General features: G+C 37.7%; 1 protein-coding gene across 1 annotated transcript in view; it reads right to left on the bottom strand.

Moving 5' to 3' along the window:
* Nucleotides 1–3,885: 3,885 nt before the first annotated feature.
* Nucleotides 3,886–13,458, bottom strand: part of LOC138319042 (protein FAM98A-like) — a 14,855-nt gene continuing 5,282 nt past the window's right edge. The window contains exons 5-11 of the mRNA XM_069261927.1: nucleotides 12,481–12,590; nucleotides 11,597–11,707; nucleotides 10,691–10,885; nucleotides 9,165–9,264; nucleotides 8,396–8,478; nucleotides 6,271–6,367; nucleotides 3,886–5,975 (exon numbers count right to left, since the gene is read on the bottom strand). Of these exons, the coding sequence (XP_069118028.1) occupies nucleotides 5,527–5,975; nucleotides 6,271–6,367; nucleotides 8,396–8,478; nucleotides 9,165–9,264; nucleotides 10,691–10,885; nucleotides 11,597–11,707; nucleotides 12,481–12,590 (1,145 nt within the window). The 3' untranslated portion in view covers nucleotides 3,886–5,526. The remainder of the gene's footprint in view (nucleotides 5,976–6,270; nucleotides 6,368–8,395; nucleotides 8,479–9,164; nucleotides 9,265–10,690; nucleotides 10,886–11,596; nucleotides 11,708–12,480; nucleotides 12,591–13,458) is intronic.

Here is a 13,458-nt window from a genome sequence, read left to right as displayed (position 1 = left end):
CACACTCTATACGGCACTATATCACCTGTTTGGACCACAGGCTCTATACGGCACTATATCACCTGTTTGGACCACACACTCTATACGGCACTATATCCCCTGTTTGGACCACAGGACTCTATACGGCACTATATCCCCTGTTTGGACCACAGGCTTCTATACGGCACTATATCCCCTGTTTGGACCACACATCTCTATACGGCATCTATATATCCCTGTTTGGACCACATGATGCTCTATACGGCACTATATCCCCTGTTTGGACCACAGGCTCTATACGGCACTATATCCCCTGTTTGGACCACAGGCTCTATATGGCGGCAACTATATCCCCTGTTTGGACCACAGGCTCTATACGGCACTATATCCCCTGTTTGGACCACACACTCTATACGGCACTATATCCCCTGTTTGGACACACAGGCTCTTATACGGCACTATATCCTAAATTCCCTGTTTGGACCACACACTCTATACGGCACTATATCCCCTGTTTGGACCACACACTCTATACGGCACTATATCCCCTGTTTGGACCACAGGCTCTATACGGCACTATATCCCCTCGTTTGGACAACAGGCTCTATACGGCACTATATCCCCTGTTTGGACCACAAGGCTCTATATACGGCACTATATCCCTGTTTGGACCACACACTCTATACGGCACTATATCCATTCCTGTTTGGTCACCAACAGGCTCTATACGGCACTATATCCCCTGTTTGGACCACACAGGCTCTATACGGCACTATATATCCCTGTTTTGGACACCCACAACAGGCCTCTATATACGGCACTATATCCCCATGTTTAGGACCACACACTCTATACCAACTATATCCCCTGTTTGGACCACACAACTCTATACGGCACTATATCCCCTGTTTGGACAACAGGCTCTATACCGCACTATATCCCCTGTTTTGGACAACACTCTATACGGCACTATATCCCCTGTTTGGACCACACACTCTATACGGCACTATATCCCTCTGTTTGGACCACAGATTCTACACTTATGGACTATATCACCTGTTTTGGACCACACACTCTATACGGCACTATATCCCTGTTGAGACCACAACACTCTATACTGTTATGTTTGGACCACACACTCTATACGGCACTATATCCCCTGTTTGGACCACAACAGGCTCTATACGGCACTATATCCCCTGTTTGGACCACACACACTCTCTATACGGCTCTATATCCCCTTGTTTGGACCACACACTCTATATCACTATGTCCCCTGTTTGGACCACACACTCTATACGGCTCTTGTATCTCCTGTTTGTCCACTATATACTCGGCCTACTATGTCTTGGACAACCTCTATACGGCACATATCCCCTGTTGGGACCACAGGCTCAGAATATATATCCCTGTTTGGATAAAGTTTAATGCTGGCATTCACTAATATCCTTATTGGCTGTTTAGGCTGTAGTTAACCAATAGTGTTATTGGCCTAAGGAGTTAAACTCCATTAACTACTTTTTACACAACTTTATATCATCATAATCTGCAGGCACCTGGGTTTGAACTGGTGATATGTTGTATATTACTTCTTGGGTGTAATCCTGACCACATAACTTAAGTTCATAAAAGTGCTGAAGTGTATGAAATCATGGGCAAATAATTGGGTATGTCTGTTGACTCCGTAAATTGCTGTACAGAGCTTTTAAAAAAAGATTTGGGGCAAAATATGGGGGTTTACATCTTCGAGAAAATGTCCACAAGGTTCGGTATGTATATTTCGTCCACCGTATTATGCCATTTATATTTACTAGGCTCTTACAGTAAAGCGTACATAGGACCAGGTTTTCGCGCGTCCGACTATAGGTCCATTTTGAAATTAAGAATGCAATATGACGGTTGTAAATGAGTATAATATGACATAACTCAAAATGGCAAAAAGGCTACACAGGACAGTGAATCTTTTATGAACACTTTAACATGAATCGAAGACTCGTTTGTGGGGAAAAAAAGAGTGTCAACCGCTGTATTTAGGGCACGGAACCATGCAAATTTCTAGACAAACTTACAAGTTTTCCTCAAAAAGTATGCTCAAATGACTGTAGCATCGAATAAGTGCATTGAATAACTGGAATGCTTAAGTATATGCCATATTTTTGTGATATAATTTACAACCAGTATATGCATGAAAAGGTCAAAAAAGATTTGTGTGTATGTTTAGTGCTTAGCATTAAGGGAAGGGACAACAGGTTCATTCTTGTCACTATGTGACCGCTCCCCGGGCGTATGGTTTCGTTGTCACTATGTGACCGCCCGGGTATGGTTTTCGTTGTCACTATGTGACCGCCGCCCGTGTATGGTTCTTGTCACTATGTGACCGCCCGGGTTGGTTCGTTGTCCCACTATGTGACCGCCCGGGTATGGTTCGTTGTCACTATGTGACCGCCCGGGTATGGTTCGTTGTCACTATGTGACCGCCCGGGTATGGTTCGTTGTCACTATGTGACCGCCCCGGGTATGGTTCGTTGTCACTATGTGACCGCCCGGGTATGGTTCGTTGTCACTATGTGACCGTCCCGGGTATGGTTCGTTGTCACTATGTGACCGTCCGGGTATGGTTCGTTGTCACTATGTGTGACCGTCCGGGTATGGTTCGTTGCTTAGTATAGCACTAAAAAGGGACAAGAGTTCCACTATACAAGAGGACACAACACGAATGTAACGCAGTCTCCCAAAACACGCACCATTTAGTACGCTACACACGCATACAATTTTTGTCAATGTTAAAGGAAGTTAGCTAAACAAACCGCTTGTAGTACCTGGTATGTAGACATGACAGCGGACATGGTTATTATTGCTGGATACAGAAAATGTTCAAGAACTCTCTTACAAACAATTTAACAACCAGTCAATAACCCTAAGGTTAAAAATCCTCTGATACATACCGTTATGATTTCACATCCGATTCAGCATGTAATCGTATCATAGAAGTAGTCGATAGCCTTGTCTAATATCACTTTAGCCTACTAAACAAGAAAGTTATTACTAACAGGTACCTAAAGGGCTTTAAAGCGCACACTACCTATCCCGATACGGCCTATGGCGTCCATTTTCGAAAACTGGGGGAATTGGTTAACAAAAAACCGTCTCGATTAATTTTGATTGCTAGAGTCCTAAAAAATTTATTAACTTACCGTTAATACTACATTAATCATCACCTTCTGAACGATTGATTAAAATAAATAAATGTTATTTTTCATAACGCGGGTCGTATTATGTTTCCCGACCGTCGTCCTAAATAACCGCGCGGTAGTTGACTATCACTGCGCCAGACGGCAAAACAGCGAATTGACTCTCCACTGTTTTCCATATATTACGCAGGCAATCTTGCATATGTTTGGTGTCGTAACCTTATTTTAGATCATCGGTATGCATTTTCTGGTGTTATTAATGTTTTTTAAGAAACCTTTATATTTTGCTCCGGAAAGGTAATGGGCCTTTAAAGTATTACCTGAACATAATTTACACTCGTTGCAATGTTTCACTTCCTTCAGTTCAGTAAACCCAACCACAGTGCACTGGCCAACTTTATTGACTTGGGAATCTAAGGACCGGTGGACTGTCCAGATATCATCATGCTGAAGAGTTTTGGCACGGACAAAAACTTTTAAGCCGAATAACTCCGAGCTTGACGAGGAAAAAAATAGTAAGTTCAGGCAAAAAATAGTAAGTTTGTCTCTGTCTTGTTTCGCAAATGTTTGTCAGTGGTAGTTCATAGTGGATAAATTAAACATTTATTTTCCTGGACAAGTTTTATTTTAAATTTAATTGCTTCAGGAAACTGTATGACATTTTATAGTGAAACAACTTTGAAAAGGGTATAAAAACAAAGTAGATATACATAAATTGCTTTTAATAAATTTATTTTTGGTTTTGCATAAGTTAATAACTACAATTGTATTGAATACTGAGTGGATCATAGAGCACATAGCATGTACAGATACTGTACTAGGCAGTTATAGACAACAGGGGCCAGAGTAAACAGGTGAGTTACTAAAACTAGGGGAAGTAACTCTGATGTAATCAACAGGTAGGTCTCCCACAACTAACAAACAGTACATTGCATAATGCCATCAATTGTTTACATTTTTCACTTTTATGAGCATATGGATATCCATTCACTAACCATATTACAATCAAATAGTAACTGGAAGGACAAAATAGCACTTATATATCAAATATCAGTAACGTAAGCTTAATAAAAACTGCCTCTGTATCATTTTCCTCTTATAGGGAAAACACTGTGTAGAAAGAAAGTTTCATTTTACGATAAACAATTATTGCCAAAGGATTCAACCACTTCAGCACAGACCAGTCATTTTGTCAGGTTCACAACACACAAAAATTGACACTAGGGAGCATTCAAGTGAATAAGAAAACCCTTCTTCTTATTTTCTATGTATGATGAACATGTATAAGTTGATGAGGGATAAAACCCCACTAATTAATGTACAATCTCTACATACAATGAGTAAAAACAGTATCCATTATTGCACCATTGTGTTACATACAGTTCATTACTTTTTTTAAATATCAACTTTACAAAGATATAGGCATATTCCATAACTGAAAATTGCATAAATAAAACATTTGTTAAATGCAAGTATCATAATTCTACCAAATGATGACTTTGATATTTCTTGAAATTTGATTTCAATTTTAAGTAAAAGACAATCAAATATTGGTTTAGTATTTGTAATGTACATTGTCCTAATGTAATTTTATCAAAATACACCTCCTTGACATAAACATGTGACTAAAACCTCATCAAACCTGCAGCAGGTAAAACCTAAAAAGGTAACAAGAATGCTTGTGGTTCTATTAATATCTTCTTCATATATTATTTCACTGGATCAGACTTCCATTTTTGTAACTATAATATGTAAATTCACTGTCCATTTAATGTAATGTATACAATATACCCTGGTTGAGATTACCACAGCAATGTTTGAGGTACATGTACATGTATTTCATATCAACACATAAATGGCTTCATATATTATTGAAGTACAACAACCAATAGTATATATGTACTTCATGTATCTGTGAAAAAAAAAATAATGTACATGACAAACAAAAGCTGTCCTACTACTTTCATAAAACTATTTAAATCATAAAACATGTATAAGAGTTTTATTATCAGTAGTTCCCTCCTCTACTCCACATTGTCTTATATGTACGTTGTTTGTATCTATACCACACTTAAAAGAACACACTTGTAAGCCTGCAGCCCGATATCATTTCAATAAAGCAAGCTTAAAATAGTTTTCACTGGAATTCAGTAGATATCAACCTGTAAAATCGATCACGTGGCCATCTCTTCATAACCAAACAGAAATATACATGTAGACCATGTACTCTTGACCATACACACATAACAAGTAAGTCTTCATAGAATCTCTCTAACAAGCCGGGCATTCACACCGCTTTTACTCCATATGACCAATCCGAAACGTTGTGACCTTTATTGTGTAACATTGTAGCCAATTAGTATCCACCACCACCACGTCCTCTACCACCTCTACCACTGCCCTTCCTTCCTCTACCTCCTCGACCCCCTCCTCCTCCTCCTCCTCCTCCTTGATAATTATCACTTTGTCCACCATAACCTCCCCCACCATCTTGACCTCCATATCCTCCTCCCTGGTTACCATATCCTCCTCCTTGGTTACCATATCCTCCCTGGTTGCCGTAGCCCCCTCCCTGGTTGCCGTAGCCACCTCCCTGGTTACTATAGCCCCCACCTCCTCCTTGGTATCCCCCTCTGCCCTGGTTGTATCCTCCTCCACCCTGTCCCCAATTACCGCCCTGTTGATTGGGGTTGGCATCTCCCCAGCCTCCTTGCACCTTTCCTCCCCTTCCTCCTCCTCCTCCTCCACCACGGCCACCTCCTCCACGGCCACCTCCTCCTCCTCCACGACCTCCACCAAAACCACCTAATAAAAGAGACATATATCTATGTATTATATGAAATTAAACATTTAGTTAAAACTGGTAGGAACAAATTACCCAGATTTCGATACAGTATATAACCAAGATAAAAAACAACATTGAAGCATGTGTACAGGTTTTTTTTTTTATATTTCAAATTAAGCAGCTTTTCAATAAATCCTATTTCATATCAAATGGGTTTCACTGCATATGTCTCAAATGAAAATCATTGGCAAAACAAACATCAAGCATTTAGTACATGTTTTTAGCAGATGACAGACACATAGTGGTGACACCTACTTTGTGGTCGCTGTGGTGCTGACTCTCTCTTCATGAAGGAAGGCATTTCTGGGGGAGGTGGCTCTAGTTCCCAGGCACGGCCTCCTCTGTCTGGTACCTAACATAGGCAAATCAAGTAAGTAAGGCTTACTATCACTTTGCAAAACACACAAAATTCAATTCTATTCATCATTCAACTATAAACCTTAAAGATGCTCCACCGCCGACAGAGCATAAATGATATTCATCATTTGAACAATAATTGTCTAATTAACACAACAAATAATATAAAATAATTTATTTCGCCTTTGGTGCATGCGCAATCAGTACTTCATCCCATATAGGATATAGTGACACAGATTTTTTTCGGGATGCAATTAATTATTTTTCATATTTCAACTTGAAGTAAAATTAGAAGCTCAAGCTTTTCAATGGTGGTAATGGTGTTAAGTAAGTAACTTTTGTAACTGAAGAAAAATACTAAATCGTCAGCTCCTGTTTTTGATGGTGAAAAAAATACCATTTGTCAGCGGTGGAGCATCTTTAATAATACCTACAGTTAGTAAAGGTTACCTCCCTTGGTTAAACATACCTTTACTCTGTGAGAAGTTTTTCTCTTCTTTATAACTTATTTCCCTTGGATTGACCAGCCTTTATGATAACTTATTTTCCCTAGTTTAACCAGCCTTTATGATAACTTATTTCCCCTGGATTGACCAGCATTTTCCATAACTTATTTCCTCTTATTCTCCTATTTTCCTTATTGACCTGCCTTTATGATAACTTATTTCCTTTGGATTGACCGGCCTTTATGATAACTTATTTTCCCTGGATTGACCGGTCTTTATGATAACTTATTTCCCCTGGATTGACCAGCCTTTTTGATATCTTAATTCCCCTAGATTGAACAGCCTTTATGATAACTTATTTTCCTTGGATTGACCAGACTTTATGACAACTTATTTCCCCTGGATTGACCAGCCTTTATGATAACTTATTTCCCCTAGATTGACCAGCCTTTATAATAACTTATTTCCCCTAAATGACCAGCCTTTATGATAATTCATTTCCCCAAGATTGGCCAGCCTTTATGATAACTTATTTCTATTTGATTGACCAACCTTTATGATAACTTATTTCCCCTGGATTGACCAGCCTTTATGATAACTTATTTCCCCAAGATTGACCAGCCTTTATGATAACTTATTTCCCCTGGATTGACCAGCCTTTATGATAACTTATTTCCCCTGGATTGACCAGCCTTTATGATAACTTATTTCCATTGGATTGACCAGCCTTTATGATAACTTATTTCCCCTGGATTGACCAGCCTTTATGATAACTTATTTCCATTGGATTGACCAACCTTTATGATAACTTATTTCAATTGGATTGACCAGCCTTTATGATAACTTATTTCCATTGGATTGACCAACCTTTATGATAACTTATTTCAATTGGATTGACCAGCCTTTATGATAACTTATTTCCCCTGGATTGACCAGCCTTTATGATAACTTATTTCCCCTGGATTGACCAGACTTTATGATAACTTATTTCCCCTGGATTGACCAACCTTTATGATAACTTATTTCCATTGGATTGACCAACCTTTATGATAACTTATTTCAATTGGATTGACCAGCCTTTATGATAACTTATTTCCCCTGGATTGACCAGCCTTTATGATAACTTATTTCCCCTGGATTGACCAGCCTTTATGATAACTTATTTCCCCTGGATTGACCAACCTTTATGATAACTTATTTCCCTTAGATTGACCAGCCTTTATGATAGCTTATTTCCCCTGGATTGACCAGACTTTATGATAACTTATTTCCATTTGATTGACCAGACTTTATGATAACTTATTTCCATTGGATTGACCAACTTGACCAGACTTTATGATAACTTATTTCCATTTGATTGACCAGACTTTATGATAACTTATTTCCATTGGATTGACCAACTTTTATGATAACTTATTTCCTTTGAATTAACCAGCCTTTATGATAATTATTTCCCTAAGTTTTATCCATATACCTTTGTTGCAAGTTTCCTCCCTTGGTTTTACATCCATTTGTAAGAACTGCTTTATATCTTTGGCGTAATATGTATACTTCCATTAGTTTGAACTTTGACCTACCTTTGGTATAGTAACTCTGTTTATGGCACACTTCGTTTTCTCTCTGGCATCACCACTACTAGTCTTCTCCAGTCGTGTCAAGTCTAAAATATGAGATCATTATTACATATTTTATTTAAATTGTGCCAATCATGTATGTAGATAATTATCACTTTGTCCACCATTATCATATAGACTTCAACATCGATGATTGTATGTAATCGGTTAGTGTCAACCAATCGATTATTAATCCGTTAGTCTACAGATACATAATTTCTCCGAAAAATGTTGTTATTTTTTTAGCAATGACATGACATTTTATTAAATAATAACATTACAACTTTGGAGCAAACCCTCACACTTTTGTATGAGTTTTTTGAGCAATTTCTCGGTTTCAGTTGTTTATGCTGTGTATGTCCAACTGACCAGTCCCTAATACACTATAGCATCAGGAACTAACACTACTTACTTACAAATCAAAGGACAAAACACACCCGATAAGGGAAACATTAATTAAACTCTTTATAAAAGCAAAGTTATAGTTAAAGTTTAAAAATTGCATAAGTCTGTACTTCCTAAGTGAAAATTAAAGTAGAATGTAATTAGCACTTTTACCTCATAATTGAGCATTGAAAATTGATTGTCTTTCCAATTAGACATTGACTATAATAAATCATCAGGACAACACTAATTATAACTAATCGTATTTAGATTACTTCATATATAATCAATATAGTGATATTTACTTGTGATCAAGCCAAAAACATCAATGTTTATTACAAACACTTACCATCCCTAGCAGAGAGAATATGTGCTACACTTATAGCAGGTTTTGCTTGTAAACTCTTTCTAACTGGTTGGTATACTGCAGCAATATCATTTTCTTTTTGCTGAAATACAAATAAAAGCTTTATATTATCTCTTTAGATATTATTATTATATACAATACCATTTTCCATTTTTTGCTGAAATACAAATAAAAGTTTTCTTTTATACTTTTAATAAAAGAACTGTATCGCCAATGATTAAAGGGAGATAATCATATTGTAACAGCAAGTATGAATATTGTTTAAATGTTTATTAGGGTACATTACTGCATCGTCATTTAAAATACATCTAATAATATTCAAAGATTGTGAAGACAAAGTAACAGAGATACCTTTATCTTTTCTGTATTTCTAAACAATTTGCTTGGAACTCTCATTTCACAGAATTTGGTATGGTTTACATATTTGATGGTATGCATTGGAAGTAGCTACTATATAAGGGCCCAATTGGTCCGAATTGCTCACCTGCTATCTGGTAATCATGGTACAAACTTAACAAATAGGAGAGCGAATAAGAATTTATATCATGCACCAGCACGTCAAGAGGCCAAATATCAGGTCTCCACTTTTCTGTTATAGATTTTAGCCTATTTGATCCCTGTGACCTTGAACGAAGGTCAAGATCAATCATTTGAACAAACTTGGTAGCTCTTTATCCCAGCATGTCACAGGCCCAATATCAGACCTCTAGGCCTCTTGGTTACTAAGAAATTGCTTAAAGATTTTAGCCAATTTGACCCTGGTGATTTTGAATGAAGGTCAAGTCCTTTCACAAACTTTGTAGCCCTTAATCCTAACATGTTCCAGGCCCAAAATCAGGCCCCAAGGTGTCTTAGTTATTAAGAAGAAGTTGTTTTAAGATTTTAGCCAATTTGACCCTGGTGACTTTGAATGAAGGTCAAGGTCATTCATTTCAACAAACTTGGCAACCCCTTATCCCAGCATGTCACAGACACCATATCAGGCCCTTAGGCCTCTTGGTTACTAAGAACAAGTCGTTTAAGGATTTAAGCCTATTTGATCTGTGACCTTGAATGAAAGCTAAGGTCATTCATTTTAACAACCTTGGTAGCCATTCATCCCAGCATGTGACATGCCCAACATCAGGTCCCTAGGCCTCTTTGTTATTACGAAGAAGTTGTTTTAAAGAATTTAGCCTATTTGACTCACGTGACCTTGAATGAAGGTCAAGGTCATTCATTTGAACAAACTTGGTAGCCCTTCATCCTAGCATGCTATAAGTCAAAATCCAGGACTCTAGGTCTCCAAGCTTTGGAGAAGAGGTTGTTTAAATGGAAAAGTCGACGCCGGAAAGATGGACTGCAGGCCAGAAGGCCGCACGACAGACGGCGCACCATGGCATAAGCTCACTTGCCCTTCGGGGTCGCAGAATTTTAATTTAAGCTTAAGGAAATTTAAAATAGATACAGATGTACTAAAGCATTCTTTTTCAGTAGTTTTAATGTAGTGAGCTACAGTGTTTGCCTACCTTAGCTTTATCTGACCACATGAAGGACTGGACTGTTACATCCAAACGCTTCAGTAACATTTCCCGTCGAGTCTGGTACTCACGACACAGGGCCTCGTTTATCTTCATCACCTGATCCCACTGTTTATCAGATAGTCTGGCCTTCAGTAACGACGTTCCTGCCTGGTTAGGATACTTACTCACAAGATCTTGAACCTGCCAATCAATAATTTTTTTTTAGAAACACACAGAACAAAACAAAGCACCAAAAGAAAATTATGTTTAACATGAAATCTTGAAGTGATTTAACTAGTCAAGGATTTATAAGTGAGAAGGATTCCTGACTGTCTCTTAACATTACTTAACACCACGCGAGACACCTATGAACCGGGAATAAAAACCATTTTTCTCAACAAATACGTGTCTTATCAGTCTTATTGAGTAAAACGAAACACTAATATAAAGTTTATTAAATTTCACAACATTTATTACTTGTTTTAAGAAGGGAATACTTAGAGGATATGTCTTAAATATGCGTTAAAAAAATATGACAGCTCATGAAATGACGGCCAGCTTCAAAAAGTAAGATGGTGACCCTCGCACCCGCAAGCTACATCAAAGGCTTAGCCGGTGAATATCAAAGGAAACTCAGTCGTCACCCAACGTCACGGTCAGTACCCAAACACAAAAGCTCATGCCCCGTATTTCCCCAAAACCCAGTGTGACTAATCCTTCTCATATACATCCTTGAACTAGTGAATGAAGAAATGATGACAAAATGTTGGCAGACCTGGGAATTCCATCTTAGAACTTTTACAAGGAGAGAACTTACAAGGACATTGCACGTTATTCAATCCTTTTTCAATTTACTGAAATAAACTTTTGTACAGAAATAATTACAGTGGTATGAATATTGTGGATTCTGACCTTGGCTTCCACTTTACTGAAGAGTTGAAATGATGTAACATTGGGAGGAGGCTTGGAGATCTCCAGCGCAATCAATAGGAGACGGAGATGTTTGGCCACGTCACTCTCTACCTAAATAAACCACAAAATGGGCAAACTTAAGGTAATGGACAGTGTAGTGGTAACCAAGATATACAACTGTCTCTAGGTACAATATTATCCATCAAGATCGAGTTAATATCAGATAAATTGATGAAGCCTTTAAAGTGAATATTCGGGCAAAGAAAACCAGTCCAAAAAGCGTTCATTGACCTTCCAAAAGTCCTCACATATCCACACGACGGTCAAGTTCTGCTTACGTTGCCCAGTTCTGACCATTGAAATAATGGAAAAGTTCTAAAAATAACTCTTTGAAAGCGAGGCTCCGTGGAAATGTAACCACGGACATAACTAGCCGGGAGGCATTTTAGGATTCCTACAATTTAAATTAATTTCTTCGCATGCAGAGAGATGTTAACGAGAGATTTTATTTTTCTATTTCATAAGAAATTTTACTGGATACATTCACACCATTTTTACCAACTTTAGCCTTCCTTGCCCGACTATTAACTTTAATAATGAAACATCATGAGCTATACTAAGTACACACGCTTAAGAAAGTGAAGAAATAATTCATTATCCTTAATTTTTAAAATTAACTGTCTGTAAATGTTCCTATAGATACAATAACATTTATTTCTCTCTTTTACTCAATACATTTGTATGTTTAGATCATATAAATAGTTAGATACTGTTACATATGCTTTAAAACATGCATCAAAACAGAAACGGAGCAAAACAGCTTATGCCAGAGTCACTTTACTAGGACTGTTTACACCCTCTTTATATTCTGTATATGAACTTACCATTTCTATAGCTTTGGGAGTTGAGTTGCTGGAGGTTGCAGAGGCTTTGAGCTGACTAGGGTTTTTAGATGCCACCATCCTCACAGAAGCCAATTCTGTTGTGAGGTAGTCTGATAAACAGACAGATTCACACAGATTGATTGTAACCAAATTATAAAAAATGTACATGAATGCAGGAAATAAAAATAATAATAATCATCATTACCAAATACGTCCTCATTATCATCAATCATCATCATCATGATTATTCAACATCTTATTGTGACAACACGATGTTTTGTCAGTGGATGCAGTTAAATCTATTTATAATAAGGATGTATCACTTACGGTTGATAGATAGATAAATGCTACTTAACTACTGATAACTGATTACTTACGAGGTCTGTTTATTGTGTAAAGATGTCAAGTAATCAATGTATTGAAGCACATGTTTTAGCTACAGGGCGCAGCCATTATTGTTGACAGCTGCAGAGCTACAAGCCGATAGCTTAGTTTCGTATTTTGTATTACTAGTGCAGACGATGCTTTGGACATGTGATGTAAAGGAAAGTGAGTTATTAGAGTTATATTACGTGTATTAATGTTTATAGAAGGTAAACATTGTTTTGTATTATTATTGATGTTGGTTCGAGATTATCCAGCAAATGATCCAGCAATATCCAGCGATCGCGTGCTAATGTTCCATAAATGACGTGATCTTTGAAACCAGTCAGTCTGCTCTGTCTGTGTCCGAGGATGGTCGTGTTTGTTGTTGTTAGTGTTTAGCGATGGACAGAGAGGTGATTTCCTCAGTTCCTGAGCTTGTAATGTTTGTGTATCATGTTACATGTAGTTTATACGTGTGGGGATGGATTTATGGGATTATTCATGTTAATTTTAGGAATTTATTTGGTACTTAGAAGCTGGAAATACTTTGTAAAGATGCATCTGTTACTGTTACGTTAGGCTCAGTTGTTACTGGATTAGATTTATTTATTA

This window comes from Argopecten irradians, chromosome 3 (assembly GCF_041381155.1).
Source record: "Argopecten irradians isolate NY chromosome 3, Ai_NY, whole genome shotgun sequence".
NCBI classification, from domain to species: domain Eukaryota; kingdom Metazoa; phylum Mollusca; class Bivalvia; order Pectinida; family Pectinidae; genus Argopecten; species Argopecten irradians.
The sequence above is the reverse complement of the archived record's forward strand: the minus strand, read 5'-3'. Positions and strand labels throughout refer to the sequence as shown.